At 45.1% G+C, this 19,012-nt stretch overlaps 1 protein-coding gene across 1 annotated transcript in view; it reads right to left on the minus strand.

The window, feature by feature from the left end:
* Nucleotides 1-19,012, minus strand: part of gabbr2 (gamma-aminobutyric acid (GABA) B receptor, 2) — a 694,367-nt gene that overhangs the window by 224,697 nt on the left and 450,658 nt on the right. The window contains exons 5-6 of the mRNA XM_078422928.1: nt 9,739-9,840; nt 1,472-1,537 (exon numbers count right to left, since the gene is read on the minus strand). Coding sequence (XP_078279054.1) covers nt 1,472-1,537; nt 9,739-9,840 — 168 coding nt within the window. The remainder of the gene's footprint in view (nt 1-1,471; nt 1,538-9,738; nt 9,841-19,012) is intronic.

Below are 19,012 nucleotides of genomic sequence, written 5' to 3' on the forward strand. Positions count from 1 at the left end.
TATCATAGCCTTGCTTGACACCAGTTTACATTGAGTGTGTTTGTTGTGGACACATTAATTAAACTGTTGATTAATGTGCTTTGGCCTTGTACAAAAAAACATGATGATCAAGACCTGAAGTTCAAAACAGAACTCAGGGGATGTCAAAAACACTTCAGATAAATCATGATTTAGAATGCCGGCTTACACAATCCTCCACATCCACCAGCAGAAAAATAAGGCAATGCCACTATCCTCCCCCAGGCTAACTTTAGCCAACATTACCCAACATCCATGCCCCTATTACTTTTGATTTCGCTCTACGGGGCAGATCTGCCAGCCAGAAACGGAAACACCTGCCCCACCTGTGGTAGTGTCTGTAGGTCCACCATTGGCCTCACCTACCACCGAATTGGAGCCCAAGCGAGTCATAATCGTGGAGAGAGGGGGGATGGGGGGGGTTAGTACGGGTAGGGGGAGAAGAGGTGGGAAGAGAAGCCAACAACTGCTGAGATGTACACTGTAAAAGAATGGTGTTGCATCTGGTGAAATAGGCAGCACTAGTACAATCCAAAACAATATTTCTGCTCTCACATGACTCACATCACTCAAGGCATTGGAGAGATAACCCGGCTACTCTCTCTGGTCATGAAACACCGATGCCAGCATTAAATCAGATTTGTGCTGCTGAGACTTCACTTGATTTTTATTATTTTCATTCAAAAATGTTCATAATTATTCATGAGGTAAATAATATTCCAAAATTTCCCCGCACCAGAGTAGGCCAATTTTTTTTAATGTTCTCAAAATCAGTTGGGGTCCTTTTTCATTGATACATACTGGGATTAGAGGACTTTTTAACTTCCACTTTCCATTTAACGATGAAAAGCAGTAAGTGACACAAAAGATTTCGGACAGCACACTGCTGATGGGCACTGCTTTGCTACCATCTGAATATAGGGAACACACTTTATCATTGTAGTGTTCTCATTCTGAAAACATGATCACGCAACTTACTCCTCATTCTAGAAATATAGAAACTTAGAAAATAGGTGCAGGACTAGGTCATTCGGCCCTTCGAGCCAGCACCTGACATTCAATAGGATCATGGCTGATCATCTAAAATCAGTACCCCGTTCCTGCTTTCTCCCCATATCCCTTGATTCAGTTAGCCCTAAGAGCTATATCTAACTCTCTCTTGAATATATCTAATATCCAAAATGCAATCTAAATGTATCAGAATGAAATTCCCTCCGCTGATAAATATATTAGGAGTGACATTTATTATGCTATAAGATGCCGAGATGGTGTCTGACCAGCTGAGTTACTCTAGCTTTTTGAGTCTATCTTCCATATACACACTTGTATACCCATTTTCTGCTTTATTTCAGGAGTAATTAACCACTCAGGCTCTATATTTGACAGTTTTTCACACAGTTCTACAATGTGCTGTATGGACATATGAATGCTAATGTCACCATTTCATACTCACACAGCAAAATACCTTCGCTGCCATCCTCTCATCAAACTGGCCGAGAATAATCCGGACATCGTTATCCTGCAACAAGAGGAAATTGCATTCAGAAAACAAATGTGCAAATTAATGCATTTGGTTAGAAGGATTGGTTAAGTGTGATGGACGTAAAATAGAATAAGTGAAAACAGACAGTTAACATAACAAAGCTCTGAAATTTCTTCCCCTACAATATTCTGGGAATACTTTCACCAAAAGAACTTCAGTGGTCCAAGGGCAATTAAAATTGGGCAATATATGGTGGCCTCACCAGCAACACCCACATCCCAGACAAGAATGAAAGAGAAACGCATTGCATATCTAGGGAGTGACTCTGAGCAATATCATGTCAGCCACACATCATACTTGCCTTTGAGTTTTAATTTCCTTTGATGTCAGAGGCTTTTGATAAAGCTGGAATGAAGCAGGATTGCATACTACATACCATGACACTCTCACAGGATATTTAGACAAGTACTCATTTTTAATGGTTATTAAATGCATGGAGAGAAAAAAGAAACCACCTCAGGTAGTGGTGCGCAGCAGATGGAGATGGATCAGTGGCCCACTGTATGCATCTCCTGGTATTCAACTTAATTTATTTGTAGCCACAAAAATTAAACGAGAACCGATTATGAGGCTAATCAGATTCCGTAATCATTTTGTATCATCTTCAGAGACAAATTTCTAACTGCAAATTTTCAAAGTTATGTGGCAGCACCGTGCAGCGGTAGAGCTTTTGCCTTACAGAGCCAGAGACCTGGGTTCGATCCTGACTACGAGTGCAGTCTGTATGGAGTTTGTACATTCTCCCAGTGACCCCTTGTTTTTTTGTATTTTAGAGATACAGTGCGGAAACAGGCCCTTACGGCCCAGGCCGACCAGTGATCCCCGCACACCAACACCATCCTAAACCCACTAGGGACAATTTTTTTACATTCACCAAGCCAATTAACCTACAAACCTGTATGTCTTTGGAGTGTGGGAGGAAACCGAAAATCTTGGAGAAAGCCCACGCAGGTCAAGGGGAGAACGTACAAACTCTGTACAGACAGCACCCGTAGTTGGGATCGAACCCGGGTCTCCGGCGCTGCATTCGCTGAAGGCAGCAACTCTATTGCTACCCCACTGTGACCGTTTTCACAGAGGACTCTTGTTTCTTCGCACATTCCAAAGACATACTGGGAGGAGTTGGCTGCGCCTAACGGCTGCGGCTCTCTGGCAGTCTGTTGTCTTTTTTTCTTTTTTTTTGTTTGTGTCGGTGTTGGGATGGTTTTTGTTTCTGTTTTTGGCTGTGTATGTGTGGTGGGGGTGTGGGGGAGTGGGGTGGGGCGGGGGGAAACCTTTATTTTATTAGGTCTCTTCCCCGGGGCGCAGCTCGCCCGCGGGGCCTTCCATCGCCCGGCACGGCTCGGCTGCGGGACTTAACATCGCCGGCGCGGCTCGGCCGCGGGACGTTTCAGTGCCCGGTGCGGCTCGGCCGCTGGACTTAACATCGCCCGGTGCGGCCGCGGGACGTTTCAGTGCCCGGCGCGGCTTGGCCGCTGGACTTAACATCGCCAGCGCAGCTCGGCCGCGGGACGTTTCAGTGCCCGGTGCGGCTCGGCCGCGGGACGTTTCGGTGCCCGGTGCGGCTTGGCCGCTGGACTTAACATCGCCAGCGTGGCTCGGCCGCGGGACGTTTCAGTGCCCGGTGCGGCTTGGCCGCTGGACTTAACATCGCCAGCGCGGCTCGGCCGTGGGACGTTTCAGTGCGCGGTGCGGCTCGGCCGCTGGACTTAACATTGCCCGGTGCGGCCGCGGGACGTTTCGGTGCCCGGGGCGGCTCGGCCGCGGGGCCTTCCATCCTCTTGCGGGGGCTGAGCGTGTCGGTTGCCTCGGTAGGGGTCGAGCTGCCTGTCCGTGGGTGCGGGGGGAAGAGAGGGGAAGTTTTGTTGCCTCCATCACAGTGAGGGGGTGTTTGGAGTCACTGTGATGGATGTTTGTGTTGGGGTCGGGTGTCCTGTGTTCTTTTCTTTTTTGCTGTGTCTTGTGACTGCTGAAATTTCGTTCGGTGTTTGTGCCGAATGACAATAAAGTGTTGTTATGTTATGTTATGTTATACAGGTTAATTGGCTTCTGTACAATTGCCCCGAATGTGGAGGATGCAAAACTGGGATAACATAGAACTAGTGCACAGATGATCATTGGTTGGCGCAAACACAGTGGGTCAAATAGGCCGTTTCCACGCTGTATCACTTAACTAAAAACATTCTAGTAATTCTCAGTGTTTTGAAGCTGGATCCCTTAAACTGTTATCAAGAGTCCAGTTTGAGCAATGTTTTGAATTCTCATTTTCCACTTTAGCTAATAGTATTTCCTGGACTTTAAGGCTTCTTTGTAGTCAACCTCTTTCAAGGTAACTCCTAGTTCATTAATGTTTCAATTCTGTTGCGAGGAATACATTTCATGTTGTTACACAAACATTTTCAGGGCCTTAAAGGTTTCATTTGTATCTCAGCATTCGGAAGTGAATACAATTTTCCAAACTGACTAATTCTAAGTTTAGTTTAGAGATACAGTGTGGAAACAGACCCTTTGGACCACCAAGTCAATGCCAACCAGCAACACTACAGGATTAGCCCACATACCAGAGGCAATTTACAATTTTGATTAAGGTCCAATGAACATACAAACCTATACATCTTTGGAATGTGGAAGGAAACCAGAGGTCCAGGAGAAATCCCACATATTAAACCTGGTGAAATTACGCTGCACTCCCTCAATAGCAAGAATGTCCTTCCTCAAATTAGGAGACCAAAACTGCACACAATACTCCAAGTGCGGTTTCACCAATACCATGTACAACTGTAGTAGGACCTCCTTCTATACTCAACTCCTCTCGCTATGAAGGCCAACATGCTATTGGCTTTCTTCACTGCCCACTGTACCTGCATGCTTACTTTGAGTGACTGATGTACAAGGACACCCAAGTTTCGCTGCACCTCCCCTTTTCCTACTCTGACAGCACAGAAACATGCCCTTCGGCCCAACTTACCCTTGACAACCAAGATTGTCCATCTACATCAGTCCTACCTGCCCGCATTTGGCATGTTTCTGTGCTGTATGTCTTTGACTATCAGTGACTTTTTTGGAACATAAATGAAATCAGGATTCAAGCAAAGCATTGTTCTATTAAAGAAGAAGCTTTGCTTTGATTGGAGCCATCTGCCTTATGTAATTACAGAGTTCTGGTTCCAAGGAGGATTCCTAGGGAACTGATCAATATTCATAGTCATACAGGACGGAAACAGACCCTTTGGCCCAGCTTGCCCATGCCAACCAAGGTGGCCCATCTACACTACACCCACCTGATTGCATGTATCTAGACTCTCGGAAAGCCTTTGACAAGGTCCCACATGGGAGATTAGTGAGCAAAATTAGAGCTCATGGTATTGGGGGTAGGGTATTGACATGGATAGAGAATTGGTTGGCAGACAGGAAGCAAAGAGTAGGAATAAACATGTCCTTTTCAAAATGGCAGGGAGTGGAGAGTGGAGTGCCGCAAGGCTCGGTGCTGGGGCCACAACTATTTACAATATATATTAATGATTTGGATGATGGAATTAGAAGTAACACTAGCAGGTTTGCAGATGACACAAAGCTGGGTGGCAGTGTGACCTGCGAAGAGGATGTTAGGAGGTTGCAGGGTGACTTGGATAGGTTGAGTGAGTGGGCAGATGCATGGCAGATGCAGTATAATGTAGATAAATGTGAGGTTATCCACTTTGGCGGCAAAAACAAAGAGGCAGATTATTATCTCAATGGTGTCAGATTAGGTAAAGTGGAAGTACAATGAGACCTGGGTGTCCTTGTACACCAGTCACTGAAAGTAAACGTGCAGGTACAGCAGGCAGTGAAGAAAGCTCATGGCATGTTGGCCTTCATAACGAGGGGATATGCATATTGGAGCAAAGATGTCCTTCTGCAGTTGTATAGGGTCCTGGTGAGACCACACCCGGAGTATTGTGTGCTGTTTTGGTCTCCTAATTTGAGGAAGGACGTCCTTGCTATTGAGGCAGTGCAGCATAGGTTCACGAGGATAATTCCTGGGATGGCGATACTGTCATATGTGGAAAGATTGGAAAGAATGGGCTTGTATTCACTGGTGTTTAGAAGGATGAGAGGGGATCTTATAGAGATGCATAACATTATAAAAGGTCTGCATAAGCTATATGCAGGAAAAATGTTCCCAATGCTGGGGGAGTCCAGAACAAGGGGCCACAGTCTAAGAATAAAGGGGAGGCCATTTAAAACTGAGGTGAAAAGAAACGTTTTCACCCAGAGAGTTGTGAATTTGTGGAATTCTCTGCCACAGAGGGCAGTGGAGGCCAATTCACTGGATGAATTTAAAAGAGAGTTAGATAGAGCTCTAGAGGTTAGTGGAATCAAGGGATATGGTGAGAAGGCAGGCACAGGTTACTGATTGTGGATGATCAGCCATGATCACAATGAAAGGCGGTGCTGGCTGGAAGGGGCTAATGGCGTCCTCTTGCACTTATTTTCTATATTTTACTATGTTTCTAAGTCCTGGCAACATCCTCATAAATCTTCTCTGCCATTTTTCCAGCTTAACAGCGACCTTTCTATAGGAGGGTGACCAAAACTGAACACAATAATCTCGATGTACCAATGTATCGAAACATCTCGACCTCTACACTCAATAGCCTGACAGGTGAGGCCAATGTACCAAAAGCCTTCCTGCCCATCATATCTACTTGTAATGCCACTTTCAAGGAACTATGCACCTGCATTTCTAGTTCCCTCTGTTCCACAACACTCCCCAGAGACCTGCCGTTCACTGTCAAGGTCCTGCCCTGGATTGAATTCCCGATATTCTTGGCCTTGAACATTTTTAACAACATTTATGGTTCTGTGAGGTATGACATTCCAAAGATTCAGAAGAAATCCTCCGTATCTGGGATAACTTTCAGCTGCCAATTTAATTTGCCATTAGACATAGGGCATTTGGCTCATTAAATCTTCTGTGCTATTCAATCATGGCTGCTCTATCTTTCCCTCCCAACCCCTTTCTCCTGTCTTCTCCCAATAACATTTGACACCCTTACTAATCAATAATCTGTCAATCTCAACCTTAAAACTAATCATGACCACCTCCACACCTGTCTGTGGCAATGAATTCCACAGATCACTACCCTCTGAATAAAGAAATTCCACCTCATCTTCTTTCTGAAATATGTCCTTTTATTCTGAGGCTGTGCCCTCTTGTCCTAGACTCTCCCATTTGTGGAAAAATTCTCTTCACCTTCAGACCTACCACCATACAGTAAGTTTCACAGAGGTCCCCCCTCACCTCCAGCGAGTACTGGTCTGCCCCCTTCAATTTCTCGTCTTCCGTTGTTCCATTCAACAATGGTTGTTCCAATCATTCTTGTAAACCACCTCTGGACAATTTCCAATGCCAACACATCCCTCTTCAGATATGGGGCCCAAAACTGATCACAATACTCCAAATAAATAGGAAGTATCCATTTCCTTCTAGTGGCAATATATAAAGTGATGACCCTGCTTCTGGAAGAAACATCATAATTGCATCATAAATTGCCGGGCTATTAGGGAATTAAGGTATTGCACGTAAGGTTGTAAGGTCAAAGTGCATGACGCACGGAATCGCCCAAGCCACCTGGAGGACATGGCAGCTTACAGCACACATGAGTAACGCATGCAACACGTACATTCTTACTTTTGAAAAGCCGGCAAAAGGCCAATTTGTGGGCTGTAAAAATTTGAGGAAGAAGCTGGTGCATCTGGCGGAGGAAGAGGAACCGGGAGAAGGGCTGCCAGGCCCACGGATGCAAGAAGCAGCTGGAAAGACGTCTGGCCAGACGGCGGGAGAAGGGGAAACGAGACCGGGGAGGGAGACTGGAGAGCAAGGCCAAGAAGCAGGGGGCCCCCGACCAGCCGGCGGAGGGAGAAGAAGTGGAGGAGGAGGAAAGGATGGGGTTGAGCGAGCCGGGGGAGGAGGAGCATGAAGAACCCGAGCCGAGGGGCCTGGAGGGTCTGCAGGGGCAGAAGCAGCGAGCGCTGGAGGTCAGAGACCTGCCTGAGGGCGAAGGGCCCAGGGAGCCATGCTCGACGGCCTTGGAGGAGGAGGCAGTGGAAGAGGAGGAGGAGCGGAGTGTCGAGCCCGAAGACGAGTGGGGAAAGGAGCCAGGGAGAGGCCGATCGGCAGCGGAGGCCGAGCAGCAGCGAGAGCTGGGATGTGCACTGGGAGCTGGGAGCCAAGGCGGATGAATAGGCCACGGCTCTGTGCGGCAGCCCCAGACTCAAGGTGTTGAGCACCGGTCAAGTAGAAGTGGACCCCGGCTGACGGAGATGGCGAGCGGGGAGAAGGGCTATAGGGGCAGAAGAACCGCAGGAAGCGAGACGCGGAGCAGAGGCACTGAGCCTGGAGGAGTGAGGAGCGCAGGAAGGGGGAGAGGTGTTGGGATACGCGGAGCGCTGGGAGCCGGAGACGCGCTGTTGGTGTGGGTGAAGCCGAGCTGCAGCAAAGTGCGGCCGCAACATTGAACTGCAGCACCCTATCATCAGGACTGGTGAACTGTTCCACAACAGAAGTCGTTGTGGAACATAAAATAGAAGAAAAAGACGCAGCTCGATGTTTCTATGTTTCCCGCTGCACTGAAAGCCCGAGTGAGTGCTTGCCTGCAGTACACGGCGTGCCCTCCAGGAGGCGTTGCATGGCAACAGTACGGGTCAGGGGCCCTGACCTCGCCTGCTGTGCATTCCCCCTATAAGACATTGAGGGAATGAGTTTGAAGGAATTGTTCAGTTGTGAGCTGGATTAGTCTAGATGGGTTGAATGACTTTTCAATGTACCGTTGCCTTCCGGAGCTCTGGGTCTGGTACAATCAATGACTGCTTTCCCTGCTGTGTTCCTATATCTTGTCCTTTGAAGTGAATTTTCATCTGCAGCAGCTCCAAGGCCACATTGCAAGAGTTCATAAATGAATGCACGATCGCTCTTACATATCAGTAAAAGCCTTACTGCCACAGTGAGATGAAGTGCTCCTGAACAAATTATTGTTTAGATTGCATTTCAACAGCATTAATATAACACTTGTCAAAATACTGGTTATCTTAAAGTTTTTTTGAAAAATCATTGTTCAAAGGTTGGGAATTGTTTTTTCAATATGCCACATGAGGGGGGTGGAGTGGGGGGAGGGGAAGGGGGGTAGAGTTGCTGCTTTACAGCGAATGCAGAGCCGGAGACTCAGGTTCGATCCTGACTACGGGTGCTGCACTGTAAGGAGTTTGTACGTTCTCCCCGTGACCTGCGTGGGTTTTCTCCGAGATCTTCGGTTTCCTCCCACACTCCAAAGATGTACAGGTATGTAGGTTAATTGGCTGGGTAAAATGTAAAAATTGTCCCTAGTGGGTGTAGGATAGTGTTAATGTACGGGGATCGCTGGGCGGCACGGACTTGGAGGACCGAAAAGGCCTGTTTCCGGCTGTATATATATGATATGATATGATATGTGCCTCCATATTACAAATCACAAGTACCGCATCAATAAAATAAATTCAATAGTCTAGAAAATCACCAAAGTTTTAAATGTGCTCAATTAACAGATTTACTACAGTATTAAACACAAGTGCAAGAATCATTTTGTTGTCTAAAAGTTGTTTTTTTAATAAATTATTAGATCATTGCATTTGTTTCTCTAAACTTGCTGAATACTATTTCTGCTGCATTCCTGGTGTCAAGTTGTTATTAGCATAGTGAGTGATAGCCATGCACACACAACAGTGAACCCTGATCTATCACCACTCGGAAATGCTAATATTAAGATCCCAAATTGAATGAACCCCATGTACTGAACTTTAGAATACCAGTTTACCTGAAGGCATTATTTCCAAAAGACAGCAAAAGCTGAGAAATGAATAAGGAGTAACCTTGGTGATTTGCTTCGTGTGATAATGGACAATGTTTTGACTCAGCATCGGGAAGTGTGGAAATCACTCCTTTCACCAATATCAATATCCACAAAAGTTCCAGCTGGAATCAATGATATTTTAGAGAAATCTGATCAGATGATAATTTCTAAATTCATGTCAATTGAATTCTGAAGACAATCAGGGTGTAACTTGAATCTCACTTAAATGGTAAAAAAATTGAGAGTGTGTTTTGCTTTTTACCCATTAACTCAGTATAAAAAGAAAATGTTAATATTTCCTTTACTTACCCTGAGCTTTCTGACGCTCAAACACGGATCATTAGAGAAACTCTCAGTGTCGGCGATTTGAATGTCAGCTTTCTCCAGTTCATTGGTTAAATCATTCCTCACCTGTCAAGATCAAAATGAAAGAGAGATTACTGTTAATAATCTTTTGAAGATTCGAGTGTACATTTTTAGATTAATGTTCCTTTATTCTCTCCCAGGTCAAAGAGCCAGAGAAATGATTTTCGTTTTCAGCATTGCTTTGAAACAATAATCTATGAGAAATGCTGCCCTCTCCCTCCCTCTTCAGTTAATGTAATCTGAAATGGCAGAAGTGTTACATCTGAAGGGAGATGTTCAGACTGAGTAAGGAGCCCCTTCAAAACCAAAAAGGCAATGTTTTTTCTTTGCAAGTATTCACTATTTCCCTTGCTGTGATAAGCTTCCACGGCTGTCAATGGTCATATTTCTTGTGCCAGTCTTACTAGCAGCAGCAGAATATCCATCTATGCCGAGTATTGTGGGCAAGCCTACCTCAAGTGACAGATAGGTACCAGATTTCCAAGGATCCTTCTTCTTTCTTTCTTGGTGCTGCTGCTATCAGCTATCATGGTGCATTCTGCAGATGTGAAGATAGCTTGATAGATTTGCCCTCCCTCTCCCTGTGCGAGATAACCACTTATGAGGTGTTTGCACAGTAATCAACCAGAACCGGTAATCAACTAGAACAAACTTAAAAACATTGGCCGGGCGCGTGGACATGACAGTGTTCCACATGAATTCCTGATTTCTTATCCTGATAAGGATAAGTGTTCCACATGAATTCCTGATTTCCAGTTTCCTCCACAGTGTAGACAGACATGAGAGTTCTCAACACACTGGCGTTTGACTGTCTTCCTTTTCCTGACTCTGATGTTGAACTCCCCATGAAGTCCAATGAATATTCATCTATGCCGAGTATCAGTCTGTAAAGGTCGGGAAGTTGGAGAGAGGACGACCATTGGCTGAAAGTAAGTACCTGTTAATAGTGGTAGAAACGGCAGTTTAAAAAGAGCACCAATAGGGCACTGTTAATCAGTCTGTAAAGGTCGGGAAGTTGGAGAGAGGACCACCATTGGCTGTAAGTGAGTGGGAATTACAGTGCAATAAGTCAGTCAGAAGAGAATACGTGGATTGGTTGATCATTTAAGTGAGAAGTCTGGTAAATTGGACAATCATGCAATTTAAATTGGTGATATAAGCAAGACTTGCAAAAGGGTCTTGCAAAAGTTGGTGCAGTGTGTTTCCTGCAGGATGTGGGAAGATAGGGACGTCGCTGGAGCTTCTGGGAGCTACACCTGCAAGAACTGTGTCCAGGTGCAGCTCCTGAATGGACGTGTGGTGGAGTTGGAGAGGCAGTTGGATGACCTCAGGGCCATCCGGGAATGCGAGAGTTTCCTCGACAGGACCTATTGTGAGGCTGTCACGCCAAGGGTCCAGGTCGAGCGAAGGTGGGAGACTGTTTCAGGGGGGAGTGGACGTGGACTACAGGAGACCCCAGTGGCTGTGCCTATTGCAAATAGGTATACCCTCTTGGGAACTGTCGGGGCAGAAGACGTTTCCAGTCCGAGTTGCGGACCTGTTGGCAAGGATACTCGACAGGGGAGACCGAAGTCAGGAAGAGCCGTAGTGGTGGGTGACTCCATAGTCCGAGGGACGGACAGAAGATTCTATGGCAGCAGGAGGGACTTGAGGATGGTCTGTTGCCTCCCTGGTGCCAGGGTTCAGCACATCACGGACCGGCTTCAGAAAATCCTAGTGAGGGAAGGCGATCAACCTGAAGTCGTTGTGCACGTGGGCACGAATGACGTCGGGCGTAAGAGGAAGGAGGTGCTACAGCGGGAGTTTAGAGAGTTAGGAAAAAGACTGAGAAGTAGGACGTCGAAGGTGGTTATCTCTGGACTGCTACCGGTACCTCGTGCTGGTGAGGCCAGGAACAGAGAGATAGAGGGTATGAATTTATGGCTGAGGGGCTGGTGCAGAGAGCAGGGATTTAGATTTCTGGACCACTGGGATCTCTTCTGGGCTAGGGGTGACTTGTACAAAAGGGACGGGTTACATCTTAACAGCAGGGGGACAAACATTCTGGCAGGCAGGTTTGCTAGTGTGACACCTGTGGCTTTAAACTAAGTAGTGGGGGGGAGGGGTTAACAAATTGGGAATATGAAGATGAGGTTAAAGGGAATACAGGAGATATTGCAGAAGACTCTCGGAAGAATGGGAACAGAAGTTCTAGAGGGGAAAAGAGATTAAGGGCAGGGCCATTTGTGACCGATGTGAGAGGGGAGGTAAATACAGAAGTTAAAGTGTTGTACTTAAATGCGCGTAGTATAAAAAATAAAGTGGATGAGCTTGAGGCTCAGTTAGTCATGGGCAAGTATGATGTTGTAGGGATCACTGAGACAATGGCTACAAGAGGACCAGGGCTGGGAACTGAATATTCAGGGGTACACAACGTATAGAAAAGACAGACAGGTGGGCAGAGGGGGTGGGGTTGCTCTGCTGGTAAGGAATGATATTCATTCCCTTGCAAGGGGTGACATAGAATCAGGAGATGTTGAATCAGTATGGATAGAAATTAGGAATTGTAAGGGTAAAAAGACCCTAATGGGAGTTATCTATAGGCCCCCAAACAGTAGCCTCGACATAGGGTGCAAGTTGAATCAGGAGATAAAATTGGCGTGTCACAAATGTAATGCTACGGTGGTTATGGGAGATTTCAACATGCAGGTAGACTGGGAAAATCAGGTTGGAAATGGACCCCAGGAAAGAGAGTTTGTAGAGTGCCTTCGAGATGGATTCTTAGAACAGCTTGTACTGGAGCCTACCAGGGAGAAGGCAATTCTGGATTTAGTGTTGTGTAATGATCCTGATCTGATAAGGGGACTAGAGGTAAAAGAGCCATTAGGAGGCAGTGATCACAACATGATAAGTTTTACTCTGCAAATGGAAAGGCAGAAGAGAAAATCGGAAGTGTCGGTATTACAGTATAGCAAAGGGGATTACAGAGGCATGAGGCAGGAGCTGGCCAAAATTGACTGGAAGGAGGCCCTAGCAGGGAAGACGGTAGAACAGCAATGGCAGGTATTCCTGGGAATAATGCAGAGGTTGCAGGATCAATTTATCCCAAAGAGGCGGAAAGACTCTAAGGGGAGTAAGAGACACCTGTGGCTGACGAGGGAAGTCAAGGACAGCATAAAAATTAAGGAGAGGAAGTATAACATAGCAAAGAAGAGTGGGAAGACAGAGGATTGCGACTCTTTTAAAGAGCAACAAAAGTTAACTAAAAAGGCAATACGGGGGGAAAAGATGAGGTACGAGGGTAAACTAGCCAATAATATAAAGGAGGATAGCAAAAGTTTTTTTAGGTACGTGAAGAGGAAAAAAATAGTCAAGGCAAATCTGGGTCCCTTGAAGAAAGAAGCAGGGGAATTTATTATGGGGAACAAAGAAATGGCAGACGTTAAACCGTTACTTTGGATCTGTGTTTACTGAGGAGGATACACACAATCTCCCAAATGTTCTAGGGGCCGGAGAACCTAGGGTGATGGAGGAACTGAAGGAAATCCACATTAGGCAGGAAATGGTTATGGGTAGACTGATGGGACTGAAGGCTGATAAATCCCCAGGGCCTGATGGTCTGCATCCCAGGGTACTTAAGGAGGTGGCTCTAGAAATAGTGGAAGCATTGGAGATCATTTTTCAATGTTCTATAGATTCAGGATCAGTTCCTGTGGATTGGAGGATAGCAAATGTTATCCCACTTTTTAAGAAAGGAGGGAGAGAGAAAACGGGTAATTATAGACCAGTTAGTCTGACATCAGTGGTGGGGAAGATGCTGGAGTCAATTATAAAAGACGAAATTGCTGAGCATTTGGATAGCAGTAACACAGGATCATTCCGAGTCAGCATGGATTTACGAAGGGGAAATCATGCTTGACAAATCTACTGGAATTTTTTGAGGATGTAACTAGGAAAATTGACAGGGGAGAGTCAGTGGATGTGGTGTACCTCGACTTTCAGAAAGCCTTCGACAAGGTCCCACATAGGAGATTAGTGGGCAAAATTAGAGCACATGGTATTGGGGGTAGGGTACTGACATGGATAGAAAATTGGTTGACAGACAGAAAGCAAAGAGTGGGGATAAATGGGTCCCTTTCAGAATGGCAGGCAGTGACCAGTGGGGTACCGCAAGGTTCGGTGCTGGGACCCCAGCTATTTACGATATACATTAATGACTTAGATGAAGGGATTAAAAGTACCATTAGCAAATTTGCAGATGATACTAAGCTGGGGGGTAGTGTGAATTGTGAGGAAGATGCAATAAGGCTGCAGGGTGACTTGGACAGGTTGTGTGAGTGGGCGGATACATGGCAGATGCAGTTTAATGTAGATAAGTGTGAGGTTATTCACTTTGGAAGTAAGAATAGAAAGGCAGATTATTATCTGAATGGTGTCAAGTTAGGAAGAGGGGATGTTCAACGAGATCCGGGTGTCCTAGTGCATCAGTCACTGAAAGGAAGCATGCAGGTACAGCAGGCAGTGAAGAAAGCCAATGGAATGTTGGCCTTCGTAACAAGAGGAGTTGAGTATAGGAGCAAAGAGGTCCTTCTACAGTTGTACCGGGCCCTGGTGAGACCGCACCTGGAGTACTGTGTGCAGGTTTGGTCTCCAAATTTGAGGAAGGATATTCTTGCTATTGAGGGCGTGCAGCGTAGGTTCACTAGGTTGATTCCCGGAATGGCGGGACTGTCGTATGTTGAAAGGCTGGAGCAATTAGGCTTGTATACACTGGAATTTATAAGGATGAGGGGGGATCTTATTGAAACATATAAGATAATTAGGGGATTGGACACATTAGAGGCAGGAAACATGTTCCCAATGTTGGGGGAAGTCCAGAACAAGGGGCCACAGTTTAAGAATAAGGGGTAGGCCATTTAGAACGGAGATGAGGAAGAACTTTTTCAGTCAGAGAGTGGTGAAGGTGTGGAATTCTCTGCCTCAGAAGGTAGTGGAGGCCAGTTCGTTGGATGCTTTCAAGAGAGAGCTGGATAGAGCTCTTAAGGATAGCGGAGTGAGGGGGTATGGGGAGAAGGCAGGAACGGGGTACTGATTGAGAGTGATCAGCCATGATCGCATTGAATGGCGGTGCTGGCTCGAAGGGCTGAATGGCCTACTCCTGCACCTATTGTCTATTGTCTATTGAAAGAGTATGATGTGACAAAAAAAATGAATGAATGAATGAATGAATGAATGAATGATACTTTATTCATTCATTTATTCATTCATAAGAGTATGATGTTGTATCTGATCAAAACTGAGGAATTCTCCCACCAAATAAACCAGGGCAGGTTAAACTGAGTACAGGAACAATGTCTCGATTCACTAAATGGAGGGGAACAGGCCCAAAGAATTAAAGTAGATTTCTGTTTACTCCATTCAGTCATTTACTTTTTTTTAAAAACTTTGTTAGTTTATTTAAAAATTAAAATGAGCAACATATATTTAACTGCTTTGATTTTTAAAAGGTATATTCTTCTGAATAATTCAGATTTTTTAACTGGTTGGTAATGTTTCTGAATGTCAGGTAAACATATGTTGTGAAAAATATTTTCAATTTCTGAGATTTTGAATTTATTTTCAAAATTTTCCGTTCTGTTGAAACCATCGTCTTGAAACATCAAGTCTATTTCTCTCTCCTTAGCTGTGACTTCATCTGCTTAGGATTTTCAGTATTTCCTTGGTTGAGATTCAGAATGTTTACTCTTGCCCAGAGTGGGGGGATCAAAGACATTGCTTGGAACCAAATTTGTATAGTAAGTTGTTCAAGCAACTGTGTACATTCAAGTCATTAGGTATTTTTAAATCAGAGATTGATAGGTTCTTGATTAGTAATGGTGTCAAAGATTACAGGGAGAAGGCAGGAGAATGGGGTTGAGGGGAAAATAGATCAATCATGATGGAAGAGCAGACTGGGCACTGGCCTAATTCTACTCCTATGTCTGATGGTCTTATTTCTCACAGGTTCGTGGTACATAGGGGCGTCTCACCACTTTTATAAAATACATATCTGAAAACTCTTGAAATGAGACAGTGGCTGAAAAGGCAGTGTCTTCATTGAGCTGCCACTTCCCATTGAATCCATCTTTGCCGGAATCACATCATACACTCGGGAAAAATTCCGTGATCCAGTTGCTGTGAATCAAAGTCGCGATTGAGCTCCAATTTGATTGAGATGATGTCAGACTTGCTGTTTCCAGCCTATTTATTTAAAAATTCCAGCATCTGGAGGGTTTTTTTCCATCCTGTCCTTGTCTGGCTGGGTACACAAGGAACTGCAGATGCTGAAATCTTGAGTAAAGCACAAAGTGCTCGAGTAACTCAGCAGAGAACCTGTGGACGTTATGGATGGGTGGCATTTCAGGTCAGGACCCTTCTTCAGACGATTCCGGCTGGAGTATGTGACTCCATTTCTAACTGAGCTATTCATGGCAATTTAATCCATGACAAAGAATACTAGTAGCATCTCAACCACTACAAAGAAAATAAGCAGTGACTTGGTTGCAGCTGAAGGAGGAAATAAGAACTGAACAAGAGCACACTCAATCCGATCAGCGCTTGAAGCTCAATCACTAATGTTTGGGAGCTGGTGCTAAATTTGGAATTAATCTAACACTTCACCCAAGAAATAGTCTGAAACAGATTAAATTTAAGACCAATGATAGTGTGTGCTTGAGGTTAAACATCGTAAGAAAATCCACTTATCATTTATTATGTTTATTAACTAAGACCTTCACTCCGTTGATGAATTAGTATCCCTGCACTTGTTAGTCCAGGTTACTAGTTTACAAATCTAATGACAAAATCCTATCATAACCTTATATCTCAATTCATCAGTACTTTCTCAATACCCAGATCTTTCTCATTCAGTGCATTGTGACTCTTACTTTTAAACCAATATACACTATTTTATGTGAAAATACTCCAGATACTGGAAAGCTGAAATGCAGAGAAGAAAAAAAAGAAATATTATCATTTCAGTTGGCACTTGAAAAGTCATTGGCTTTTCGTTAGAATTTGGGGAGAGTTCGGAATGCAACAAAAGCAAAGGCTGGCAAAGTGGGATGAGGGGGTGACAAAAAAGGTCGGCCATTGTCGTAATTATTAAAATACAAAAGTGATGATGCCGACCCATCACTTATATGCCTATCTTCCTAAACTTTAACAATACTGAAAGGTTGCATCACGGCGTAGTTCATTAACACAAATGCCCAAGAATGGAGGTGGCTGCAGAAAGTGTTAGACATTGCCCGGTCCATCACAGCATTGACCTCATGTTGAATCAGAAGGGCAGCTGATATCAAGCACCCACACCACCCAGGCCATGCTCACATCTAGCTGCTACCTTCGGGAAGAGGGTACAGGAGCCTGGGAACCATGACCTTCAGATTCAAGAACAGCTTATTCCAATCAACTAAAAGGTTAGAAACATAGAAACATAGAAAATAGGTGCAGGAGGGTGCCAATCAGCCCTTTGAGCCAGCACCGCCATTCATTGTGATCATGGCTGATTATCCACAATCAGTAACCTGTGCCCAACTTCTCCCCATATCCCTTGATCCCATTAGCCCCCAGAGCTCTATCTAACTCTCTCTTAAATTCATCCAGTGATTTGGCCTCCACTGCCCTCTGTGGCAGAGAATTCCACAAATTCACAACTCTCTGGGTGAAAAGGTTCCTTCTCACCTCAGTTTTAAATGTTTCCCCTTTATTCTAAGACTGTGGCCCCTGGTTCTGGACTCACCCAACATTGGGAACAGTTTTCCTGCATCTAGCTTGTCCAGTCCTTTTATAATCTTATATGTCTCTATAAGATCCCTTCTCATCCTTCTGAACTCATAGAAACATAAACATAGAAAATAGGAGCAGGAGGAGGCCATTTGGCCCTTCGAGCCAGCACCACCATTCATTGTGATCATGGCTGATCGTCCACAATCAGTAACCCGTGCCTGTCTTCTCCCCATATCCCTTGATTCTACTAGCCCCTAGAGCTCTATCTATCTCTCTCTTAAATCCAGCCAGTGATTTGGCTTTCACTGCCCTCTGTGGCAGAGAATTCCACAAATTCACAACTCTGGGTGAAAAAGTTTCTTCTCACCTCAGTTTTAAATGGCCTCCCCTTTATTCTAAGACTGTGGCCTCTGGTTCTGGACTCGCCCAACATTGGGAACATTTTTACTGCATCTCGCTTGTCCAGTCCTTTTATAATTTTATATGTTTCTATAAGATCCCCTCTCATCCTTCTAAATTCCAGTGAATACAAGCCTAGTCTTTTCAATCTTTCCTCATATGACAGTCCCGCTATCCCAGGAATCAATCTCGTGAACCTACACTGTACTGCCTCAATTACAAGGATGTCCTTCCTCAAACTATGGAGACCAAAACTATACACAATACTCCAGATGTGGTCTTACCAGGGCCCGATACAACTGCTGAAGAACCTATACTGAAACCCTCTCTTTATGAAGGCAATCCTCTCGTTATGAAGGCAATCCTCTCGTTGTTGAACTTCACTGTGTAACATTAATCACAAACTACCTCAGCAATCATCTACTACATACTTTCTACAGCTTGCTCCATGTACTTGAGCCTGCACAAGTAAGGTTTGGTTACCTAGCATTATTGATGATTTATTGATTATTGTACATTTATTTGTTGTGTTGCTGCAGCAAACAAGAATGTCATTGTTCCCTTCCTGGAGCATGTGACAATTAAACACGATGAACGGTGGATGTTAGTCATTGTCCTGCAATGCCTGCAGGATATTCTGTGCTGACCATTGCCTGATGGACTTGTGGTCAAAGGTGTTGGCCTGGAATAACTTTTCCCCTAAGGACAGGTGGTGTGGCAAAGTCCAGCTGACTGGCAGCATTGGTGCCAGGCCCATCCTTTGCAACACTGGGGACAGGAAGAACCTCAGCAGGTAATGTCACTTGGTGCCCACAAGTTCTAGGCACAGCCTGATGCAGCTTCACACGAAGGTAGCCATCGGGATGAGGGTGACATTGGGCATGCTTTTACCCTTTGTGGATGTGCATCATGGCCCATCAGACACTTGTCCATCTTTGAGCCTCTGATAAACTAGAAGATGGCCTAGGGTCATCACCAAAGCAGGGGAGCAGGGGACAGTCCACAACTGCGCTGGGTACAGCAGCCCCAACAGCACCTCACACCTTATGACCAAAAATTTCCCAGTTAT

The sequence above is a fragment of the Rhinoraja longicauda genome, chromosome 2 (assembly GCF_053455715.1).
Source record: "Rhinoraja longicauda isolate Sanriku21f chromosome 2, sRhiLon1.1, whole genome shotgun sequence".
Lineage (NCBI taxonomy): Eukaryota > Metazoa > Chordata > Chondrichthyes > Rajiformes > Arhynchobatidae > Rhinoraja > Rhinoraja longicauda.